At 40.5% G+C, this 25,922-nt stretch overlaps 1 protein-coding gene across 1 annotated transcript in view; it reads left to right on the forward strand.

Annotated features, from left to right (window-relative positions):
• Positions 1-935: 935 nt before the first annotated feature.
• Positions 936-25,922, forward strand: part of ASCC3 (activating signal cointegrator 1 complex subunit 3) — a 293,625-nt gene continuing 268,638 nt past the window's right edge. The window contains exons 1-3 of the mRNA XM_075708596.1: positions 936-972; positions 22,422-22,565; positions 23,380-23,530. Coding sequence (XP_075564711.1) covers positions 22,476-22,565; positions 23,380-23,530 — 241 coding nt within the window. The 5' untranslated portion in view covers positions 936-972; positions 22,422-22,475. The remainder of the gene's footprint in view (positions 973-22,421; positions 22,566-23,379; positions 23,531-25,922) is intronic.

The following is a 25,922-nucleotide window of genomic DNA, read 5'->3' on the forward strand; positions in this document are numbered from 1 at the left end:
ACATGAAAGCAGCTCAGTGATCTGAGAAAAGTGCTGTTAGATGCTTCGCAAGACAGAACACGTGAAAAGACACTTGACAGAAGTCAGAAATAAATAATCTGAATGCTAACAGTTATCCAGTTGGAAGCCACTTAGAGTCCAGAAGTATTTGCATACAGACACCCAAGCACTCTAAAGTGAACATTTTTTTCCTTGCAACTTGGTTTTGTCCTAAAATTACCTGACATCGCTCATTCTGCTTTCCCCCTCTCTCTGCACAGCTTCGGTCTTTAGCGTCGTTTTACTATGGAGCCTTTGCATTAGAAACCCCATTGCTCAGGAACACACGAGACTTAAGAAATAAGCGTGGAAGAGCACGTGAGGCACACACTCGTGTACAGACGTGGTTTGGGGAACAGTGAAAGTGCAGTGATGGACAAGCCGGTGAAACGCAGAGGCCTGAAAGCCACGGAAACCCCTATGTCCGGGCAGGCCGGAGGCACTGACAGGGGCGCAGAAATCCTGCCGGGAGCTGCCCCCACGGTGTCTTTGATCACGCAGGGAACAACTGGTGCGGGCGGGCGCGGCTGGCGGCACAGCAGCCGCAGAACCTCGGCGAGACACATTTTTCTACACACAAAAGGCGGCGGACAGCGTTAGCGCGGGCGCGGAGGAAGGCGAAGGTGCGGCCCGTAGCCGGGGTAGGCCTATGTACGGCGCCGGCTTTCCGCGGCGCGGAGAGGCAAGGCGGGGGGGGAGAGGCACGTCCTGGGCGCGGACAGTGGAGAGCCCGGCGAGGTGGATGAGCCGAGCCGAGCCGAGCCGAGCCGAGCCGAGCCGAGCCGAGCCGAGCCGAGCCGGCCTGGGGCACAGCGACGGGCACGGCTGCTCACAGCCTCCGCCGCGCTTCGCGTCGCCCCGCCTGCTCACTTTACGGCAGTGTCGCGCCGCGCCCGCTCTTCGCGGCAGCGGAACCGGCAGGCCGGAAGGCAGGTGCGCGGCGGGCTCGGGCGGGCGGGGGTCGGGCGGCTGCGCCGGGCGGCCGGGACTCGCCGGGCTCCGGCGGCGGGTGGCGCGGCGGCCGCTGGCGGCGGCCTCGGCGGCGGGCGGAGCTCGCCGCGCTCCGGCAGATGGGGCGAACGTTGCTCGCCGCCGCGGCTGGTGTGGAGCCGCGGTCTGGCCCCCTCGGTGAGGAGTGGGACCGCCCGGCCCGGCCTGCCCCGGCGGTGGCGGCGGTGCACGTTCGCCCGCCGGTGCGCGGGTCTCTGCCCGCCGCCCCTGGGGGAGGGAGAGCGGAGGGGGACCGCGCTGCGCTGCCGGCGGGGGCCGGCTGTTTCGGGGCAGGGAGGCCGCTGGCCTGGAGCTGCCGGGCCTTGCCTCCCCCCGGCCGCCTCCCGGCGGGGGCCCGGCGGCAGGGCCAGGCGCGGCGGGCGGGCAGGGTGCCCTGGCCCGGCAGCGGGGCCGGGGCCTGCCGTCTGCATGCGTGTGTCCGAGCCCCAGAGCGCACCTCAGCGGCTGATAGAATATCACTAATAAAGCCCGGGCCCCGTTCTCCTCTTTCTCGTCTCGGCCTCAGTGTGGTTATTGAAACGGGGATAACGAGTATTGTCCAGTGGGAGATGGCACAGGTGTTGAACAGGCCTGAATACTTTCAGTACTTACTACTGGTATCAATAAATGTAGAGAACTAGAAATGAAGAATGCAAATCCAGCACATGATCACGTGGAGTGGTTTTTCCCTTTCGAGTACTACTTGCTTCATTTTGGTTGGTAATGGTAAACGGGCGGTTTTGCTTGTAAAATGCATGAGGGTCTCTAGTGTCCTAAGGCTTACCCTTCAGGTGCTTCAGGAGAGAGTGTATGGTGTTGGAATTCAAATAATACCTTTATTTAAAAGCTTTTATTGAGTTCTGAATTTAGATTTTTTTGTTGTTTTTAATATACTAACATTTGTGTAGACGCTTTTCCATCTTCAGGCTTTTAAAATAATTGACTCTGAAATAGTACTATTGAAATGGAACCAATAATCTTCACTTTTGCAAAGAAGACATCTAATAGTCAAGCTTAGTTATTTTCTTGAGGATAGACTTGACTTGAGTCTAGTCAAGGAGTAGAAAAAATACTAGAAATTCTAGAGAAGATGCAACAATGGTTATGTGTGTCCACATGGTAGGCTGCAGAGATAGTTTTTTAGGAGGAAGAAAACCAAACCAACTGTCAGTTCAGGTGTAAGCTGGCTTTCATCTGAAGACCACATTAATTATATCGGTGAGGTCCTGAGTCTTAAGTAAACACACACTGCTTTTCAGCAGATGCCATAATAAAATAATTTCCTTTGGATCTGACTTTCTTCTGGTCGTGACAGAGTAAACCTGTATCATCCTGGAATTAGGTGTGTAGATGTTTGGAGGAGCTCTCTTCCTATTTATCGGGGAACACTGACCAACTCCCAACTAGGGACTTTAATGCATTGTATAAATTAGTTTAAATGTAAGACCTGCTCAGTTTTCTTGAAAAGCTAGCTTGGCCTTTGGAAGAGGTGAGATCACTAGTTCCGTTGAATCAGAGAGAAGGTAAGAAATTGTCAAATGACAATATTTTGTTGTGGCAGTTCTGTGTTTATGGAGCTTTCTTTGAAGCTAAACCTCAAGTGATACTTGGGTAGGCTTTCTGTTTTTAAAATTAAGAGGAGCAGAAACTGCTCTTTTTCACCCCTTTGTTTTCCTCTTGTTCATTCCTTTCTCCAGCTGACATGTATGTATTTGAAATCCATCAACAGGTTTCTCCTCCCAATAACCTATCTAACCTGAGTTTGTTGTATCTTTCCTAGTAGGTAATGACTTCTACATTGTTTGTCATTTTTGTTATCCTCCACTGCATCCTTCTAAACTGGTATGTGTCTTTCTAGAGATAGGGTGTGCAACAAAGACAACAGTAATGGAGTCTTTTAATGCTGACTAGTGGAAGGACAACTTGGTATATTTTAAGGCCTCACTCTTGTCTTTAAATATTAATGTTTCCTGTCTTTCCATGTTTCCAGCATGACAAATGACATGATGATTGCCACCTGCTGTAGTCTATAGATGTGTTTCTGCAAAACTGCAACTAATGTGTTCTTTCTTAGCATCCTCTGTTTTTGCAGTTTCTTACTTTTACTTTAATGTAATGTTTTATTATCCATGTTGGATAAGGTTCTTTCAAGATAATAGTAAATTGTAATTTGGCCCCTAAAATAGTTGCAGTCCCTTGCATCTCAGTATCATTTACAGATTTAGTAAGGGTAGTGTTAATTCTATTGTCAAGAAGAACATTTAGAGTTGAAAAATCTTTCTTTACAGAGTTAATAGAAATTTCATCCTTTGTAAAGTTCCAGTGTGTATTTCTGCAGGTTCTTGTTAAATTACAACTCTTTCTCTGAAAAAAATTATAAATACTGAACTGAGCTCAGGCTGGTCCATGTTCTTCCTGCGTGTTTCATTCCTCTTCTCTTACATAGTCATAGGAGCTGCTGTTGGGGTGGGGTGGTGGTTGGGGGAAGGAAAGGCACATGTTGTCTTTCGCTGAATAGTTATAATGTAAAGTTTCTTTGGAAGCTGTTAAATTTGTGATTAATTCTAGCTCATGTTAGTGTTTTAAGTACTGAACAGGTTGCTTTTTCCCCCTACAAAATTTGCTGGAAGCCCTCATTACTCCAAATAACAGCTCAATGTTTTCCTGCTAAATTGTTTTAGTAACAATTGTTGAAGTTGGTGTTGAGCACTGTTGAGCCTATGCATTTTTTGTTAAACCAACTTATGCTTTAATGTTTGGAGAAAGAAGAAAAAACAAAATCTACTCTCTAGTTTGGACAAACATCTAATTAAAAGCAGTTTAACAAATGACCTATAATTTGTAGTTGGAAGTTTGCTAAAAATATGATAGCTGATGTCTGAACTAAGAAGAGAAGGAAACAAGGGTTGGACCCACAAACAGATTTAGAGACATTAGGCTCCTAAATCCCAAATTGTAATCCTCGGAATCTCTGTTGTCATCTTACCCTGTAGCTGTGTTTTCAAACAAAACGTTTGTCTAGTGTCTCTCTCCTGTAGCAGCCAGTAGCAGGCACTTAGGTGATATACTGAAAAAAAAATTGGAAAACAAATACAGTGATGGTCTTGCTTTCATACTACCTTTCAATAATCAGTGATTTAAATAACTGATGATCTGCCTTTAAGCTGTTGAGTTCAGTAACTGCCAAGGTATCTGACTTTCATTAATTCATCTAATTCTTTTATGAGCTCGCGTGAACTTCTAGTCTTTTTTGGCATCTTGTGGCAATGAATTCCCAGATTTAATTATGTTCTACATAGGAAAGGCATTCCATTTGGTATTGTTTTCGCCCTGATACTCAGTTTTATCATGTACCTCCTTATTCTTACATTGTGAGCAGTAGTCAGTCATCCTGTATTTACCCATTCTTGCTTTTTAAACACCTCATCACATCACAGAAATGAGCAATTTCATGTTTATTGCAAGCACAATCCCTGTGGGGATCTACAGTCAGGGCATTCTTTATGCTCATCTCTCCCTGAGGAATTTGATCGCCTCTGTTTGCACAAAGCAATGCGAGTACGTTCTTGTACTGGGTTTAGGAGTTAACTTTCATCATAGCCGTAGTGCTTTAGATTTGTGGCTAAAACAGTGTTGATAACACACCAATGTTTTGGCTGTTGCTGAGTGGTGCTTGCATAGTATCAAGGCTTGCTTTTTCCCACCCTGCTTGCCCAGCGAGTAGGCTGGGGGTGGGCAAGAAGTTGGGTGGGAACACAGCTGGGACAGCTGACCTGAATTGGCCGCAGGGGTGTTCCATACTGTGTGTTGCCATGCTCAGAAATAAAAACTGAGGCAGAGGAAGAAGAAAGGGGTTTTTTTGCTTCCAAGGTGTCTGTTTGGAGATTGGCGAGGCGTTTGTTAGCCTGTGGGATGTGGGGAGCGATCTCCTTTCCTTCACTTGTGGTTATTTTTTCCTTTCCCTCCTCTATTAAACTCTCTGTATCTCAATCCTTACATTTTCTTACTTTCGTTCTTCCTATTTTCTCCCGTCCCACTGTGGTGGGGGGTAAGCAAGCAGGTGTGTGGCTGCTTGGCTGCTGGCCAGGGTCAACCCACCCAAGGTTTTGCGCAGACACCTAAAAATGTGACTGAAGGAAGAAGTAGCAGCGCGCTCTGGTTCTGTGGTAATGGTGCTCACTGAATTAACCGGTCGTGCGAAAGATCCCTATGCCCTGTGTTCCTTGAGGTTATTCTAGTCACTTAGTATAGCATATTCATCTTGAGGTTGTACACAAGTTTGTGTAGTTTATTGAAAATCCATTAGGCTAGGGAGAAACGAAGAAAGACTTAATTAGGCTACAGTGGCTATGCTGGACTGCTTGGGCATTTACCAGTTTGTCTTTGCTGACAGGACAGTTGATATTTTCGGTGTTTTATTCAGTACATTAATGTGTAGACTAGAGTTTGGTGGCTGGCTTCTAGCTGAGTGCATCTCTGAGATGTGAACTAAAACTCGTGTTCTTTTTCTGGATTGTTAAACGTTGTTGATGCTAGACAAATCTTAACAGGAAGGGGGAGAATGTTTTACGTAACTGATGTTTTAGGGAGGGAAAAGTTGCTAGCTCTCCCCTTTCGTTATATGCTGAGTTTAGGATTGTAGCTTAGGGATACGGATTATACACCTCCCTAGACTTTCCCATCATTTGTTCTATGGCATGTACTTACTCTGAGTCATCTGTTACTCTTGCTTGCCCAAAGGCATGTTGGAAGTTTGGCCTGAAAAATAAACTGAATCTGATATTACAGGCCTGAATCTTAAATCGTAAGGTGGTCATACAGTAAGAATGGATGACCATGGAATGATGGGTTGGTGTTTGAAGCATTTATCAGGTGATTTGTGGAGTAAACTTCAGTTTTCCAGTTGTAAATCAGATTCTGAGGAAGTTGTGAGAATAAATAGATGAGTTTGTACTGTAGTGACTTACTTGCATGCGTTCAAACCTTTCTTAAAATGTAGACAGAAACATTTATATCTAGATCAACCACTCCTTTCCTTGAAACTGGTGAAGTCTGCTGAACTGAGTGGCTTAGTGCATCTGTATCTGGAAACTGGATTCTGATTAATTTGTTCAAGAAATGTGAAGGCATTATTCTTAGCTGCCGCTCTGAGGCGGAACAATTTGTCCTCTCCTTGAAAGATTAGGGAAGAGTAAAGAGGATCTCTGAAAGTCCTCTCTTCCATTTCTTTCAAGAAATTTATTAGTTGTGGTGAGTTGACCCTGGCCAGCAGCCGAACGCCCACCCAGCCTCTCACTCACTCCCTTCTGCTGCAAGATGGGGGGGAAATAGGAGATGTATAACAGTTGCTTGGGAAGACAAACGCCATAAGCATGGATGTCCCCCCACCCCTTTCTTCCCCTTTCCCTGGGGTTTTTATTGCTAAGCATGACATCATATGGTATAAAGCTGTGTTGCCTCTGAAGCATGAATATAAATAAAATGCTTGGTTATATAATTTTCTTGTTAGTGTGGTATTTTTGTTTATGGGGAGTCTTTAAAAGTTGGTTCTATGAATCTGAACGGTTTGTATATCTGCCGTGCTAAATACTCATGATACTTGTTCAAAGGCTCTTAATTGTTATTAAAGTAGGAGAATCTCGACTAGTATGTGCATATTTCATAGACTTCAGTACCATTTTCTAAAACGTGTTAAGAAATTTTACATACATTCTAACAGAATATGACTACATTTCTAGAAATGTAACCATTTAAAAATTGCACAACTGGAAAAAATCCTGCTTTAACCTCCTCAGATAACTAGAGACATAATGGGTCTATTTTCTTTCTCATTATACCAGCCAAGCATAGTAACATTATGCCTCAATTTTTGTTGTCCTCCCCATTTTCTCATGGAATAAGCCCGCATTTCTAATGTTTACAATCTTTGTGAAAAAGTGGTTAGCGGTTTCCTCGCTGTAGGAAACCATACAGGTGTCTTTCTCAAAGTATCCTCTTGCTTGTATTGCCAGTACTATAGGCAGTCAGCCCAGGAAGGGTGGGCAGCAGCTGTTAGTTTTGATTCTAGTTTGCATGCATTGTAACACTGCAGGAATCTGGCACTTTTTTTTTTTTTTAAAAAAAGATCTAATTCTAAACTGTAATAATAATAAATTATCAATTAGGAAGCTCTTACTTGCTGGTCATCAAATAGCTGATGTGCTGCTTGAAGTGCCTGCCTGGTGTGTGAGTTCTGAAGACATGGGACTCTGTCTCTAATAATATTACTTTATGGGACTATGTGTCTGTTCAATAGTTGAGTGTTGCTTAAATGTATTTTTAATTAACTCTTTTTTTTCCCTTGGTAGAAGGGCCTACCTTAAAAGGAAGTATGCATGTTTTCAGGCTATAGGGGTACACTTAAAAAGGTGCTTCTTGCATTTTTTTTTTTTTTTTTTTAAATTTTTAGGCTGAAATTTTGGCCTTTTTTTTCCCTACATCCTACCAATGTTAAATAACAGATTAGAATAATTTATTATGAAACCAAATCAAAAGCGGACAGTTGTCTGCCTTGGGACAGCTTCTCATATGTCTTTTACAACCTTGGGTTTCTTTCTAATTTTCTTTGCAGGGGAGGAGGTAGTATTGCCTCCAGGCAGTAGGAGGAAGGTCTGAAGAGGGAGGTACCCCCAGAGGTACCTGGAAGGCCGGGGTGGTTTGGACTGTGTTTTCAGCTCTTCCTCAACTGGAAGAGGTTGTCTTGATAAGTTGATTTTTGGCAATCTGTATGAATCTTCCCTGCACTTCAGTATTTGACCATGTTATGTCAAACATCGAGCTCCATTTTGAATGTGCCTCTGTTTGCTTTTCTGATGGGAAATACAAACTTTCACTTTTTTGACTCAGCTGGACTGAATATTCAGTGTGCTGTGATGTGGATTCAGTAAGAGAGGGCCGCTAGACCGTGAGGGGTTCATTCATGTGGATGCACCTTTGGAAAAGTATTTAAATAAGCTGACAGAGACTTTCAGGAGGAATGTTAGAAAGACTGAGGGGTAGCATAGTGCTAACAAATAAACAGTTGTCTTATGGAAGACATTGGTCATTGGCAGAGACAATCAGTAAGTCATCTGACTTAGAAGACTAGCTAGAAGTCACTTTGAAAGAGAGGGCATGCCAGGCTTTCTTGTTAGCTGTTTTATGCAGAAAGCAGGAATAAGCTATCCAGTAATTGATACCCCCTCAAAATGCCTAAGTGTGGTCAGAAAACAAAAGTGGTAGAATTTGTCTGGTTTGCATTGTGTAGATCTGTATGTTTTGTGTGTGCCTTACAGTTTGGGCATTTGGGAAAAGTTATCTTGCTAATTTTGTGTTCTTAGAGAGTTTTGTTAAAAAGCGTGAAGGTTTGTGTATTCTTAAATCATGATGTTTCTCAGGAAATCAGGAGTTACTGGGGACTGAGTGTCTTTGGCAGTTTGGTACTGCCACGTTGGGAAGAAAAGCTGATGGAAACTTTTGGGAGTAATGTTAGAAAGATTGAGGAATAACATAGCGCTAAAATCTACTCAAACTTAGCTAAGTCTAATTATGTGTATTTAATGTATTGATACAGGACTCAAGTGCAGCAGCCTAGTAACTAATATTAGGGGATGCTTATCTGTGACATTATATTAGTGTCATCTTAGCATATTCAGAATTAAAACACTTTTTAGAGAGATGAATTTTGGATAAAATGCATGGCTTTCAGCTCCCAGTTGCTGTGTATTATTGGGAAGATATTTACTGTATCTTTGCAATGGAGTGTGCACATGATCATAATGTCCTGATGAGAGTTTTCATTGATGTTAGTCAGCAGGTTTGCCCTACTTAATTAATCTCAATTGTCATGAGTGTTCACAGATGTTACTAACTAGAGTTTTCCTCAAACTCTGTCTTGACTTTCTGATTCCTTCCCTACTCAAAAACTATGACAGGTTTCAAACAAAGTACTGAATGGTAGAAAAAGGGTAAGGACATTTTTTAGAAAATATTACAAACATTAATACGAAAATTAAATGAATGCAATAAACCCAAATGTTGCTAAATATAGTAAACACCTGAAATTACATAATACACTTGCATTATTTTAATGAAATTGATTCATTTGTGTGGACAATGACAACTGGTTATTGTTATTTCTATGTATTCTTATTTTCTACATATTTCTGTATTATTTCTTGCAACCATTGATAAAAATTCTGACTCTCACTCAAGTTGCTGGAAATAGGATGAGCTTATTTATAGCTGATAGTTTTGGGAACTTTTCATTTTGTGATAGCCAAAGTTGGCCAGAACTGTTGTTTCTTTTGAAGGGCAGTTCCATATTTTTAGTACATGACAATTAAATTAGTTTTCTTGTATGTTACTAGAGGCACTGTAGAATCTACAGCTTCTTTCTTAAGTGGTCTAAAACTCTGCATACTTCTGTTCTGAAAAATAATTCTGTAGTTTATGTTTAAGTACTTGCAGATTTTTTGTTTCAGATTGCCAGCATTACCTGTATTATTACCAGTTTTAATGAAGAAACTACTGAACATGAAAAAATTATTTAATATTTTTTCTAAATGAGAAATCCTGCTTCAGTGCTTTCATAGAACAATTGTTCTTTAAGATTAAATGTGAATCTTGGCCTAGTTTATACTGGGCTTATACAGCTACTGTGCATTGTCTGCTAGATGCAATGATTTCATTAACCGTAACTAATTACTAAAGAAGTCCTTGAGAAGGACTCTTGATGTTTGGTAAGACAGTTAATTCAGAACTGACATCCTGTCTTTCCAGGTGATATGAACGTTGCCAATGACATTTCTGTGAAGAAAAGAGTTCATTTTACACCATGCTGAATAAAGCATGAATTTTGTGATCCACTTCTGATGACATCTGCCATTTTACTTACAGGTCAGCGCAATTCTTGGACGTAGTTTTTGTTGATGAATTCAGCAGAATATAAAATAGTAATGTCATAAAGTACCAGAGACACTGTTATTTAGCCAACTAATGAATCCTTGATTCTGATTTTGGCGGTGCTAATAGCAACACAACTCATCCAGTCAGTATTACAACTTCAAAAAGACTTTCTCCCATGGTTACCTTGGCTATTCGCAAATGAATCTCATATATATTTTCAAAGTTTGTAAGAGTTTTGCCAGTGATATAGCTGGACTTGTCCACATACACAGAAGACTTCATTTTCTTTCAGATCAGTTTGTAAAAATCACTTGTTACTGTATGTCTATATGCAATGATGTGGTTGACTAGAGGTGTTATAGAGTGTTTGCTGCTTTGGGTTGTTAAGGCTACTGGTGCTGCCTCCCATGTTTGTACAGGGTTGCGTTAGCTGCGTGGCCATGCAGTCCCTAGGTCTGGGAGGAAGCTTTGTGCTTCAGGGACACTTACATTAGATGTCCTGTTCATTGTCTCTTATGAACGCAGTGGTCTTAAAAATAATGGCAACTGATACATAATGGGTGCCTCTTAGATGCCTCTTAAAAACTATTTTCTAGACTTTACTATAATACTTTTTTATTTGAGCTCTACTATGTTTCAAAAACTTTCCCAAAGTTATTTCAGGAATCTTACAGGATGGGTTAATGAGGAGTGAAAGAGTAAATGTACTCACACAACCTCTCCTTTGTGACTTGAGTAATAATGTACATGCAGGATCTTAAGGATTAGTGTACCTGGCTTAGCCTTTTGTTTTATTGCATTTGAGATCCTTCTTAAATGCTAAAATAGGTTATGTTTTTCTCAAAAGGGATGGTTTGTGCTTCCTTCAAAAGCATTTGGGGGAGATGCTCCAGATTCAGAATGATTCAGTTCCAATCTTGAGGCCTATTGAAACCATATTTTGAAGGAAGTCAGAGTAAATTATGAAGGATAATAATGGTTTTGAGTGGATAATAAGCTTCCAGTTATTTAGAACTGGGAGATAATACAGTATTTGAGGCATTTGTTTAGTTGTCTGTAAATCCGGTAAGTGATTCAGGTGCTTGAACACACACCTGTTGCCAGTTTAAAACCTCACAGAATTACACCTTGTATCCAGCTACTGTTTCAGAGGATGTGGACATTTCATAGGACCTCTCTCATAGCTGTTGGTCCATGCAAATATCTTGATACTATAGAGGGTATCAAATGCCACTAGGCACTGTGCTTAGAGACTAAATCCCATCCAGGTGTCTGCCATAAGGGCAGCTTGAATCTTCCTGTGTGATTCAGGCACAGGTCTTCAGAATTGATTTCACATTGTTGGTGTTCTAGCCAAAGTCACAGCTGGTTTTGGAGAGAAAAATGCCAGTGCATGTGCCTAAATGCCCTGAAGGAAATAGGCTCTAGGCTTGTGTGGTACTTCTCTGTCTGTAAGCATAGTAGTGTCTGCTTACGTGTGTGTTGTAAACATAACCACAGTAGGCAGGTGAGGCACTCTTGCATTAAATTAATAGGTATGAGTCCATAGAGTTCTTGGGGGCAGTATTCAGAATGTGAATTTTCCTGTACAGATTCCCTGGTAACATGACTGGGATGCATGTTGGAGATGAAGATGAGAATAGTAGACCTTCTAACAAACACTTTGGCAAATTTATGCTGGAACAGAGCTGAAGACTTTGTTTCTGCTTTCCAGTCTTGTTTCCAGTTGTTTTGGAGCTTGACCTTAGACCTAGCTAAAAGCAGCCTTTATGTTCATTACTTTTTAGGGTTAATCTAGGTAAGGTAGGCAAACTCTGGGAGTATGTTAGGGCTTGTATCTCCAATTATCCTTTAGGGACCAGGATTAGAAACAGGTGGTTCCCCCCCACTGCCTCCTAATATTCAAGGGCAGGTGCCAGTGCTGAGTTTTTAGGAAGAATTTCCTCCAGCAGGTATAGGCCGATGCTGTTTTCACAAGAAGCAGTGGCAAAAAGACATTCCTCAGCCCTCAGTTTGAGGTGGTCAAATGCTCCAGACTACTCAAGGTGTATTTGTAGGACTGAATATTTTAGTGTTGTATGACTGGAGATAGAAGGGAGGGAGCATTGGAAAGGAGAAAAATTAAGCATATTCTGTTTCTTGAGCACAGTTTTCAATCAAATTCACTGATAATGAACAGAAGCTGTATCGTATCTTTACTGTTTCTGTAGCATCTGCTGAGGGTTTATTATTTAAATGAAGTTACATTTGTCCCTTCTCTTAAGCAAACCGATGCTAGTCAAGCTTGATTTGAAATATAAAAAAATTTAGTCAGTTATTTCATTCTATGGAGAATTCCAGAGTAGAATTAACTAAACTGTGAATGAGATGAGAGTATGAACAGTATGACTTAGGTATCCTAATTGTAGTAATTCGATACACAGTTTGCTATTTTGCACTTTCAGGTATGTGTCTGTTAAATTTATGTCTTCTTTTGGTCTTTCTCATTTTATGCTGCTGAAGAAGCTGGAGGGTGAAGTAGAATTGCTTTCCTTCTGGTAGTCCCATTTCCCTTGAAGAGTCCTTTGGACTTTGTTTTCTTCTGTGTACCAAACACAAACATTTCTCAAAAGAAAATAAAAAGCAGAACCTGATCTTAGTTGTAGACCAAGCTCGTGAGCCAAGTGTAATTTATCTTATCTTTTGAAAGCTAATTATTCAGTTAACTCTACTTGCTTCCTGAGCTTTGGATATCCCAACAGTAAGCTTCTATTATATGCATTCGTATTTCAGTTAAAGATATTTTGTATTATCCAAAAGTAACTTTCTTATTATAACTTTATTATTTTAAAAAGTTAATAAAAGTAAGTATTGTTGCCCTGCTAAAGAAGAGGTCCAGTTTATTAACCTCAATGCTGTTTATCTGAGTCATTATCTCTTCTGCTTATGGGATGTTACTTGCTAATTCCAGAAAGATGTTTGGATTTTTACCATATGTCATAGTTGTCTATGTCCAGGCATAATTGTGTGTTATCCATGAGATACACCTGACTGCACATTGAAGCTGATACTATTCTTGATAATTCCTCATGTTAATCTGCCTTGGTTGCATAAAGGTGCTCACAGAGGTTTGTATAGATAGTATTTAACAAATCTTTCTAGAAGACCTGTAATGCGATGATTTTTACCTCTTGCACAGTTAAGTTACACTTAAATGCTTCTTGTATAATACTGTTAACTATATCTTTGCAAGAACATTTTTCAGTATGATTATTTTCTGGTTCTTGCGTTTCTTCTTGGGTTGCTGAAGGATTTTGACATGTAGATGGATCCATTCTCTCCCTTTATGTAATGTAAGGTCAATTCACCCTCCCAGATCAATTTCACTAATGTTTTGAAGTGGAGTGTTATGGGAGGCCACCTTCTAATGTTCTGAAAGAGCTAATGTTCCTGTAAACTGTTCTCCTGGGAGAAGGTGAGGGGGTGGCTTGATTTAGAAGCAGTGCTAGAATGGGAAAGCTCATTTTGGTAAGCTTTTCTTGTGGCCACCTTCAGACCTTTTATGGTCTTTGGTATGGTAATCAACCATGGAAGTACAATTAAGCCCTACTCATGGCAAGACTCTGAGTCTGCTCAAAACCAAGAGGAGCGTACCAGAGACGGAAAAGCAGACAAATACCTATTGAGAACTACAAGGGCATTGCCAGGACATGCAGTGATGCAGTTGGAAGAGCAAAACCTCAGCTTGAACTGAAATTGGCCAGAGATGTCAAAAACTACAAGAAAGGGTTCTTTAGGTACATAAACAACAAGCAGAAACAGAAGAAAAATAATGGCCCACTGTTAAAACAGGAAAGGTGAATTAGTCGCCAACAGTGATGAAAAAGCAGAGGTTCTCAACACTTTCTTCACTTCTGCCTGTACCAGCACTGTTGGGCCCTAGACCTTGGGAACAAAAATCCAGGTTGATGCAAACACAGACCCACCGTCAGTGAAGGAAGAATTGGTATGTGAACTATTACAGGAGCTTGACCCCTACAAATCGATGTGCCCTGACAATATCCACCCAGGGGTGTTAAGAGAGCTGGCTGACATCATTGTGAGGCTGCTCTCCATAATCTTTGAGACGTTGTGGAGATCGGAGGACATCCCAGAAGACTGGAAGAAGGCTAATGTCAACCCCATCTACAAGAAGGGCTTAAAGGAGGATCCAAGAAATTATAGGTCTATCGGTGCTAGTTCAGTCCCTGGGAAAGTTATGGAACGAATCCTCCTGGGGGCTGTCACAAGTCAAATGAAGCACATGATTGGGAAAAGCCAGCACTGATTCACAAAGGGCAAATCATGCTTGACAAACCTGATCGCCTCCTGTGACAAAGTAACCTGCCCGGTTTATGTGGGGTGAGTGGTGGACATTGTCTACCGGGATTTCTCCAAGGCTTTTAATACGGTTTCGCACAGCTGCCTCCTAGAGAAACTGATGCATTACGGTCTAGACAAGCGGTTTTTGTGGTGGGTGGGGAACTGGCTGGCAGGCTGCACCCAGAGGGTGGTGGTAAATATCTCCTTTTCAAACTGGCAACCTGTCACAAGTGGGGTTCCCCAGGTATCGATAATGGGCCCAATGCTGTTTAATATCTTCATAAGTGATCTGGATGATGGGATCAAGTGTATGCTGATGAAGTTTGCCAATGATACCAAACTGAGTGGGGAAGTGGACACTTTGGAAGGGAGAGCCACCCTGCAGGAAGACCTGGATAGTCTGGAAGAGTGGGCTAACAAGAATCTTGTGAAGTTCAACAAGGACAAATGTAAGGTCTTGCACCTGGGAAAACATAATCCAGGAGCGCAGCACAGGCTGGATTCTACCCAGCTCTGTGGAAAGGGACCTGGGGGTCCTGGTGGACAACAAGCTCAATATGAGTGAACTGTGTGCTGCTAAGGCAAAGAAAGCCAACAGGATGCTGGGTTGCATCAACAAGGGCATCACCAGCAGAGATAAAGGAGTCACTATCCCACTCTACTCAGCGCTTGTCAGGCCACACCTGGAATTCTGTGTTGAGTTTTGGTCCCTGCTATACAGAAAAGATGTGGACAGGCTGGAGAGTATCCAGAGAAGGGCCACAAAGATGACCAAAGGACTGGGAAGCCTTCCATATGAGGAAAGGCTGAGACAACTGGGTTTGTTCAGCTTGAGAAAAGAATGTTTAGGGGAGATCTTACCACCATGTTCCAGTATTTAAAGGGTGGCTACAAAGAAGATGGAGACTCCCTTTTTACAAGGAGTCACATAGAAAAGATGAGGGGTAATGGGTACAAGTTACTCCTGGGGAGATTCTGACTGGACACAAGAAGAAAATTTTTCACAGTGAGAACAATCAGCCATTGGAATAGTCTCCCCAGGGAAGTGGTGGATTCCCCAACATTGGACACCTCTAAGATTCGGTTGGACAGGGTGCTGGGACATCTTGTCTAGACCGTGCTTTTTCCAAGAAAGGTTGGACCAGATGAGCCTTGAGGTCCCTTCCAACCTGGTATTCTATGATTCTGTGATTCTGTGAAGATTACTTGTTATCACAGGTTGTGTAATGTTTAAAGGTTTGACTTGATCTGTGCAGAACGTTATTTTTAAAGCAGATTACTCACAGCAGAGAAATACATATCTTTTGTTGTTGTTGTTGTTCTTGCCTTCTTATTAGAGCCTGGAAAAAAGATAAAAGCTTTTATTAGTTTTTTATTAGTGGTTTTCTGCTACAGTAAGCCTATTATGCTTGCTGATTATTACTTGTACAGATTTTCATTTGCAGGTAGTCACCCAGTTGTACCTCTGTGCAGTAACCTCGAGTTGTTTATTCCATTTGTCCTGATTTTGGCTGGGATAGAGTTAATTTTCTTCCTAGTAGCTAGGATAGTGCTGTGTTTTGGATTTAGAATGAGAATAGTGTTGATAACACACTGATGGTTTAGTTGTTGCCAAGTACTGCTCATGCTAGTCAAGGACTTTTCAGCTTCCCATGCTCTGCCAGGTGCACAAGAAACTGGGAGGGGGCACAGCCAGGACAGTTGATCCAAACTGACCAAAGGGCTATTCCATACCATATGACATCATGGTCAGTGTATAAACTGGGGGGAGTTGCCCAGGAAGTGGGGACCACTGCTTGGGAACTGGCTCGGCATCAGTCAGCAGGTGGTGAGCAACTGTTGTGCATCACTTATTTTGTATATTCTTTTATTATATTATTGCTACCACTATTATTTTCCCTTGCTTTCCTGTCCTATTAAACTGTCTTTATCTCAACCCATGAATTTTACTTCCCCCCCCACTGCAATTCTCTCCCCCATCCCACTGGGGATGGGGAGTGAGTGAGTGGCTGTATCGTGTTTAGCTGCCTGCTGGATTAAACCACACCACCATTAAAATTTCATTGTGAATCTTTAGCAACTGTTATAAGCAATTATTCTACCTACTGAAGCTGAGTTGCAAAGAACCTGGCAATGCCACCTCTGCGGCCAGTAGTTCGCGTTGGAGGCTTTATCCTTTTGTGTTCTTGCTATTCACTACAGGAATGTGTTATGGGGACTTTCTTACTACTATCTGAACAGGTGCTCTAGCATGGTCTTATCACAGTAGTTATGCAATTACGTATTATGTATGTATTATTACAGCAGTTATTTTTGCTAAATGCATCCCGTGTCCTCTCAGCCATCCTCGGTGAGATGCAATGTGGTTACTTAGCTGTCATTAGCTGAAAGGTTTTTAATTTCTCTCACTCATCTATTGTTTTTTGTCCTCCCTTTACTTCCTTCGGACATGTACATCTGTATTTACCTTCCATACACCTCCTGCTTTTCCTTTTGTGACAAACTTTTCTGGAATGGAGAATGATGAACCCCCCCGGGGTTGTTTTCAACCTCTGTTGATGGCACGGTGTGAAAGAGAGGGGCATAACAGCCCCCTATTAAGCTAAAACAAAACCAAACAACCCCCCCACACACACACCCCCCTTGTATTTGTGGCTCATGCCTAGTGTTTAAATGAACATACATGTTATGTATGTTGAAGTTGGATATTCGCTTACAGTACATCTCCACATGTAAGGCAAGTCTTTAAGTCTCTATTGCTTGGGATGCAGTTTGTCTCTTGCTGCAGGGAATGAAAAAGTTAAGGTGATGGAGTGTAAAAATGCAGACATTTCTCAGTCTAACAATTGAACTATGTCTTATGTTCTCGGAAAAGAAAGATGAGTTATTCTGAAAAAAGGGTGGTTTAATTTTTTTTTTTTTGAGACAACTATCCTTAGTAATGATCTCAAAGCACATCTAAAATGAACACGTTATTGGGCCAAGCCACATGTTTGGCATCACACCAAAACAGTATTTGGGCATAATCACAGGAAATGCTACTCTAGCTGATGCTAGCAGGAGCAGTGCGAGGCAGCTGGTGTTTAATCCCATGTGCATGGCTAAGATTATGAGAGAGAGAATCTGGAAGGGGTTAATACTCTATTGAATGCATGGCTTGCAATTCCATTATTTGTTTTTTAGGGTGGGGTTTTTTTTTGGTTTAGTGACTTACATAATTAAGATCCTGAAATTGTCTCTTATATGAATGATGGCACACACAGGCACTGTTATGCCTCCTCATTATGCTGAAGCATTTGTTTGAATTCTGGTATTCAGTGAGATGAATACCAAGTATCAGACAGCCACTATTTCTTCCTGAGTACATTCCTTAATCTTGATTTCTCCCTTTCAAAAACTGACCTGGTCTTGACTGGAGATCAGCAATATTCGACTTGGACAACTTGAGAGAATTCCAGTGTGATGTCTGAGCCTTTTGCAGAAAATTAGGTGTCTGAAAGTGTACAAGTGTTACTACATCATATAGCACTGCTTATAAAGGTGCAAAATATGAAGTTGGATAATACTAATATTGTAGTATCTTGCTTTGACCTGCTGTTTATGATTAAAGTCCCAGGCATTATTAAACCACTGTTATCCCTGGCTGTCAGCTTTGATGCTAGGTGCTGTATTTGTACTGTTTGCATCAAACATGCTTGGATAAGAAATTCAAGTGAATCTAATATAAATGTCCCCATTGTTGCAAAATAGCTTTTTCATCTAATGCTTTTATTTATTTCTTTAAAATGGCAGTGAGAAGTACACACCAATAGAGTGTGGGATTTTTTAAAATATTGAGACTTACTTGTAAATAAAATTTGAAGTTTACCTTTGTGTTAATGAAGCTGCTGAGGTTGATTGTAGCAATTTTAAAATGTGTTCTTGTCACTAAAATTTAATGCTTCAGGATTTATTTATTTGTATTCCTCTTGCACAGTAGTGTAAAGTAGTAAAATATTCTGTGTGTGGATATATTTAAACTGTCTTAATATGTCCTCATAGTCTTGCTGCTTTTGTGTTTGATTTAGGTAATCCTGTGCTAATACTTATTTTAATGTTTTTTAAATGCCTTTAAAGTACAAAAAAAAGTTACTGCATTGGCCCTTTTTTTTTTTTAATTGCCTTATGGCTGGGATATCATTTTTAGCTTCCTTTTCATTTGAAATGATTCCACTTTGACAACTGAAAGTAAAAATGTCATTTGATCCAAATACTATGTGGTCAATATGTTATTAATTGCCAATGTCTAAAGCCTCTTTTTCTTTATAATGTTCTTTGATTAGATTAGTAATCAATAACAACTTTTTCAGGTTTTATAAATGAGAAGTTTATATAGACAGCAAGGAACTTGTTAATAGTTTGAAGAATTATAGGCAATATAGGCAAAACCTGGTAACATGGCTTAATATACCTTAAATAGTTTAAACAAAACGACTGCTGTGAGGTTTTAAGGGATCTGTAACACGTCAAATACTAGAGGCTACAGAAGCTGGTACTTTAGGGTAGTGCAACTGCTGATTTTTACCTGTCATTCTGCTAATGGTCTGTTATTCCATCATTTCCAAATTGAAAATTAAGGTACCTACGTTTGAGCAATCCCCTTCTCTTAGCCCTACTGGGCAGCTGGCTTGTTTTGTTAAAGGGTATAGGAATTAAAATAAGTAAGTTTAAAACAAAACAGCAACAACAAAAAACTCTTTGACCATAATCTCTGTAACACTTCAGTGGAGAAGAGAAAGAGATGGTTCTGTTACTTGCTTATAGAAGAAAACAGGAAGGTCAAGAGTGGGAGGAAAACTTTAGTAGTTGGTAAAAATATGAAGTGGAAAGCTTCTCCAGTAATGTTAGTTACCTTTGTAATATTGGTAGCAACTTTCTACATTTTTCAATTTAATGGAAGAAACCCCTGCTGAGATTGCAATCCATGATTACCGTTAGGTTTACTTTCAAACTATAAAGTTTGAATGGTTTCATACCTGAATTCTGAGTATAACTTGCTTTTATGTTTTACTTTCCCTCATAAAAAGTTTCAATGTTAAAATAACATTTTTTTTTTTAAAGTAGTAAAATAAGCTTTAAAAGATATCGCCTGTCGTCTTCACAAAGCTTTAGAAGGTAGATATTGCTCTTTTTGCTTTACAGACAGAGGCTTAGTGGAAAGTTAAGGTTTTTTTTTAAAAGAGGCGGGAAATCTGAGATAGTGCTAGGAATTGTCAAACTTCAGTTCTTTTTCCTAAAAACAAAATTAGCAGAATGGGCCCAAATTGTCCTTACTTGATTGAAGGTAGGGGGGAGGTATTTTTACCATGTAAAGTTGCGCTGATCTTAAGGTTAAATTCCCATTCCACTTGTCCCTCTACGAAAATGAAATAAGATGGTACCTATTCTCACACCTTTTTCTCGAGGGGGAATGGGCAGAAGAATGGCAAAAGTTCATCTTGCATCTCTGTATGCAGGCCCTGGTAAATAGGATTTAATTGCTGCTGCCTTTTAGGTCCTTGTTCCAAAACCAGAGGATCTTAGCAGGATCATTTTGGTAGTACAGATGTTTCAGAGCAAGCTGCAGGCAAACAGGTATACCTCTGTCAAATCGGAAGGAATTAGTTACCCTTATGGTGGCTGTGAGAAGACAAGCAGTAGCTAATGCACTCTAAAGGCAGTGTGATGCAGGCAGGTATCTACATCAGCAGGCTTTATGTGAAAGCAGGTAACTAATTTTTTTTTTTTTAAACAAATGTAAATTTATGTTGCATCTCATAGGGCCACAGCATTTTTGACCCAGCATTTACAGCTGGCTCTAGTGTGTTGCAGAATAATAGTGTAAGTTCTTAATTTTCACCTTGGTTTTCACATTAACAGTAAAGTAATTGCACCTGTCCCTTGCCTTCTAATTGATGGCTATTTTTGTTTTCTTGTGGTGCCCTGGTGAGGGTGGATGTCATGGGCCAGAAGTGAAGGGCACATGGAGTTTGCCTATAAATGAGGTGCAGAAGCCTTGGGCAACTGCTCTGCCAAACCAGCCCCCTCTGGGACTGGCAAGTTCTCAAAGCACATAGGCATGCATGGAGCAGCATTTATTAATACGAGCTCAACTGCAGGGCTTTGGGGCTGGATTTGGCTCTTTGGCCAAGCCTGCGGTCAGGGAGGTGTGCCCTTTTTTTGTCCTCTGGGGTTCCAGGTTTTTTATTTCAGAAAGTGTTAATAATGCAATGAACAAAGGAGGAAGAAACACTCCTTTAAAACTTAATTTCCTAACAAATGGGCCTGCTGGAGATGTTTTAAAATCTTGTGTGTGTGAAAAATGAACTTTTTAAAAATAGGTTTGAACTTTCATAAATTACTGTGCATGTTATTTCAGAAAGGACAGTTAAGATAATACTACAATTATGTTGGTTTATGTTATTGAAAAGGACCGTAATTCTATAGAAAAAGGTATTTGAGTGTACGTATAATAAAATAAATAGGCAAAATGGAGTGATCTTTAATAGCTAATGGCAATGCTGTCTTTGGAGCAGTATCAGAGTGATTTATCATTTTTGTTGGGTTCAAACAAAAAAGGTCGGATTAGATTCCCTCAAATTTTGGACACGCTACTTCTCTGCTAGAATGGTAGTTACACTGTTTACAGGCTATTTTCACTAGCAGCTATGCTGATATGACTTATATGTCTTCTATCCACTGAGCATCTCAAAAGCTGCAGTGTTGCTTGACTCTGTCTGCTTCTAGGCTAGAATATGAACATGTCCTCTCTATCCCCTTCACAGTTAAAAATTTTATATTTCCACATTTTGCAGCTTCATTGTTATAACACTTGACTCCAAAATATCAGCTGTTGTGATAGCTTTTCTCAAAAAGCATCTTAATGTGAGATGGTCAAACGAGCAGACCTGACAAGTCAGTGACATTTCTCTGTCTGTGACTGGAATGCTGCATCGGGGTTTGCTTTTGTGCTGTATTGCAAAGCTGATAGCTAGAATACAAATTTGGTCATTAAATGAAGAAATATGTTAAGGATAATTGGATTAAAGCAGGGAGTTCTGTACAGTATATGGCTGGGGGGAGGGAAGTAATTTTATTAACTCTATTTTAAGTTATTTAAATTCTGGATGGCTGATGGTCTTCAGGCATGCTAAGAATGATGCAGATCATTAGGTTTGTAATGGTATCATTAATTGTTTCAAAAATAGTCTAAATCTGTATCTATCTGCTACCATCAGAAACTGTAGCTGTGCATTAGAGTTCATTAAACAATTCAGCTGTGGGCACCTTTCAAAATTAAACAACTTCGAGAATAGTTTCAGTAAAAGGCTTGGAACGAGTACAAGTTCAGATGGAGAACAGCTGTGTTTTGCTGTATAGATATGAGCCTGTTTCACACAGGAAATAAGACCGTGCGCAAATAGGCTATAGTCCTGGAGAGAGCCCCGTGCTGTGTAAGTGTGTTTGTATGCTCCCAGTTGTGAGATGAAAACATCTCAAGGCATACTTTTTTTTTCAATTTTCCAGTAGCCCTTTTATTCCCTTTATCTCTTGGAATAGTTCAGTGCTATGCATATTACGATCTTGTATTCCTGTTGTAATTTTCTTTGCCTGTTTTGCTGGTTAAAAATGGCTAAGTGGCTGTCAAGAAGGATGTCCCTGCATCAGCGCTGGAGGCTGTTAATGACCTGAATGCTCCCAGCGTGGGCTGATTCAGAGAAAATCTTCCTGCAGGTTGTAATCACTTACTGCTGTTGGGAGCTAAAGTTCAGTTACATAGATTTCACTATAATGCTCTTGTGTTAGTGGTGCTAAAGGAATAATTGCCACTTTGCCTCATTGCTAGTAACTTTTCTTTAGGGAGGAGAGAGAAGAAGAACATGCTGAGTGACCTCCACACGTTACCATGTCTTGTCTATCTGTGCCGTTCACCTCCCTTCTATTGAATCTTGATCATCAACGTTTTGAGAGAGATTTTTTTTTTTTACCTTGTTTAATTGGAAGTGCCAGCCATGTTCTGCTTGCTCAAAAAGGTCTTCCAAGTTTGTGATGCGAGTTTGTATTTATAGCATTAACAAAGCCATGTTATTTGTTTTGTTCTCATCTAGGTGCTTGAACTGGGATTTAATTTCTCATCCTATGGATCACTGAAGGAGTAACAGATGGCCTTGCCTCGTCTTACAGGCGCTTTACGCTCCTTTTCAAATGTCACTAAACATGAGGATTACAGTGAAGAATTAGCTGACTTAACGGTAAAGATTTTTTTTTTTTTCCAAAGCATAATTGTAAGGTATTAGGTGCATATAGTAAGACTTGTTTGCTTTCTTAATTTGCATTGCTATTTCATGAGAGGAGGCAAGCAAGACTGGGCAGAGTGTGTATAGCTTTCTGTGCGTTCCTTCATAGTGTCCTCGCTCAAAGTCAAGTTTGCTGTAGCTTTGTGATTTATGCTAGGCCCTTACAGTTGTAATGTGCTATATGGATAGGGTCACTTGGCTGTGTTAGTACAGCCCTGTTATTTTGTGTTTCAGGAAGTTACTTAAGTTGGGCTGGGCTGGTATGTTTTTGGCTCCGAGCTTATGCAAAACTGGGGAGCCAAACGTTGCCCTTTCAATGTTAAGTTCACCTTGGACTCTTGTTGGGGGATGTTTAGAATAAATTTAGTGGTACTGAATTTAGGTACTTTGCCCCCCCCCCCCCCCCCCCCCCCCCAAAGAAATAATGCATTAAAGCAATAGATGTGTTGTGGGAACCTGTAATGTGAAATGAATTTGGGATCTTGGGAGCTGTAAATCTCTTGAAGTTGCAAGAGTTTGGCTTTACAGAGAATTCTGCCTCAGAAAGAGTAAAGTAGTGAGAGAGCATGTGTGTGTGTATCCTCCTCCTTCCTTATGCGCAGGAAAGAGTGTAAAGAACAGGTAATAGGGAAACTGCTTGCAGTTGTTACTACATACTGACTGAATGCAATTGGAAAGAAATGTTTTTATCTGGTGTTTAATTTTAAAGGAACTTCCATGTACTAATTTGAAATAAATAAAAGAAATCCCAAATATTTTGCATTTTCAGACTAAAAGATCAAAACTGCATGAACAGTTGCTGAAGTCTGATCTTACTTGGAAGAAGATAATAAAGTTTGTTGATGACAATTTGGACAAAAAAGAACACCAAACTGTAAATGGTGATTTAAAAACTATATTACAAGCTGCAAAACAAATAGGTATGTTTTCATTCTCTAGTAGTGTAATAATAGACTGTTTTGCTGTGGGTTTTTTTTTCCCAAGCTGCTTTGTGCCTGCATACTTTGCATACTGTTACAATTTTAGTTCTAGCTTGACAGCAGGCTTGCCCTGAAATATCTTTGAAACTCCAGTTAATCTGATATGTATATGCACAATTTGGTTTTCTGTTTTATTTTAAAATACAGTTCCGTTGTTATGTGAATATTCTTGCTTTTTGATAGTATTGTTGTGTAGTGTGTGGTATGGTTTGTGATTGACCCATAGTAAGCAAAAGCAACAGCTTCTTTTGGAATGGTACTACTGTGAGAAAAGAACAATCTTGATGTTATCTGCTTTAATTCATAGAATCATAGAATCATTTAGGTTGGAAAAGACCTTTAAGATCATCCAGTCCAACCATTAACCCACACTACCAAGTCTACTCTAAGCCAATCAAGGGTAGACTAGACTAAACCATGTCCCGAAGTGCCACATCTACCCGTTTTTTAAATACTTCCAGGGATGGGGACTCCACCACCTCTCTGGGCAGCCTGTTTCAATTCTTGACCACCCTTTCCGTAAAGAAATTTTTCCTAATTTCCAACCTAAACCTCCCCTGGCGCAGCTTGAGCCCAATTCTACGTGATTGTATCATGAAACATTGGATCGCTACATAAGCACATAAAAATGTAAAAAAATGTTTTCTACTTGAAGTGTTTGGTGTTGCGGAGAGAAATAATTTCACTCATCTGGAATTAAGATTTTAAAACTGAATATACATTATGGCAATGGTGGTGTGAGAACTTAGTCTTGATTGGAAACTTAGTTTTTGATCTACAGACTGAAACTAACTCAGTTTGTGCTGTTAGCAGAATTTAAATTCATCAGCTCATAAGCTGAGCACATGGCTCAAGCTCTAGCTGTCACATGTTTAAGAATTTTTCATTTCAACGTAATAGGTATGTTTTCTCCTTTTCTGGTTATGTTTCAAGTATCTTGAACAGAACCCTAAGTAAAAGATGGAAAGAATTAATATGGATAAGTATATTTGCTTTTTTTTTTTTTTTTTTTTTGGCATTATAGGCCAGAGGGTGTTTTATCCCAATCTGAATGTTAACCTGCCTCACTTGTGTTTCTATTTCTCGTTCTTTTGGAAATAACTAGTAAATTAAGAAAGAAACAAACATCTAAACACAGACTTTCAAAAAAGGCTAGAGAAGTTATTCGGGTTCAGCATGTAGTAATTGGTCCTGCTGTACAGTTGCACAGAAGATGCCTGTTAAAGCTATTCATGGTTGTAATGGCTATTGCTTTAGTGAGTCATCAGAAAAAAAATTTCAAATATTTTTCAAATCACTGACAAAAATGTTTTAAACTCATCTGACGATACATGTGTTCTAAACTTTGCTTTGTGGTTCATTCTTTCCATGTTTGTGACCCAACTCTGTTAGTTTTACAAATTTGGCCCTAATTTTTTTTAATCCTACTTTTCTGATACAAGTAGTAGAGCTTGTGCTGTTAATAGATTTTAACTTCTTCAGGCCAGAAGTTAAGCATGCAGCTGCCTGTCTTTGAGACAGAGGCGCCCCTAGGAAGGACCACCTCTCTGCCCCAACTCAAGTACCTCCGTTTCAATGCACACATTTCAGCTGGCACTTCTGATATGCGAGGTTTGGGGGAAAGTCATGCAAGATGTGGAGTGAGTTTGCATCAGCTGTCGATGCCCAAAGTTAATATGGAGAAGGTGCAGTCTGTACTGATAATTGATCAAAGAAATAAATGTTATCTTTTTAACTTCTTTGTTTGAAATTGCCTACAGAATTCATACTCTTTTACTAGTTTTTAAAAGATGTTTATTGCTGTGCTGCAATAGTAAAGGCAGGTTTCGGACACAGCTGTGATGGGAAGGGAAAAGTCCTGTTTGGTACACGTGGTCTGGAAATGGCTGTATTATTATACATACTATTGATGTAATTTTTAAAAGTTATACTCTCCACTTTTCTGACTTCTCTTCCATGACTTGATCAATTCAGATTTTTTCTGTTAGGATAACATTGGGATGTTAGGAAGATGACAACACAATCAGACCTGGCACAGGCACTGACATGGTGTTACGGGGATGCTTGATCCATCTGTCCCACATGTCCCCTTACTAGCAAGTAAAGGCAGCCAGCTCCTCCTCAGCCCCCAGTCCTCCTGACCATGATAGCAGGTTTGAAATGTGTGGTATGGTCAGAACAACAGCTTGGTTTATTGTCCTGCTCCAGCTTGTGGTGATCGAGTGCAGGGCTGCCTGACAATTACCCCTGGACTGCCCAAATGACAATATTTGCATAGTTTATATTCCCCTTTTCTCATTTCTTGGCACTCCTCCTTTCTGCCCTTTTTGCC

This window comes from Pelecanus crispus, chromosome 3 (genome assembly GCF_030463565.1).
Source record: "Pelecanus crispus isolate bPelCri1 chromosome 3, bPelCri1.pri, whole genome shotgun sequence".
Lineage (NCBI taxonomy): Eukaryota > Metazoa > Chordata > Aves > Pelecaniformes > Pelecanidae > Pelecanus > Pelecanus crispus.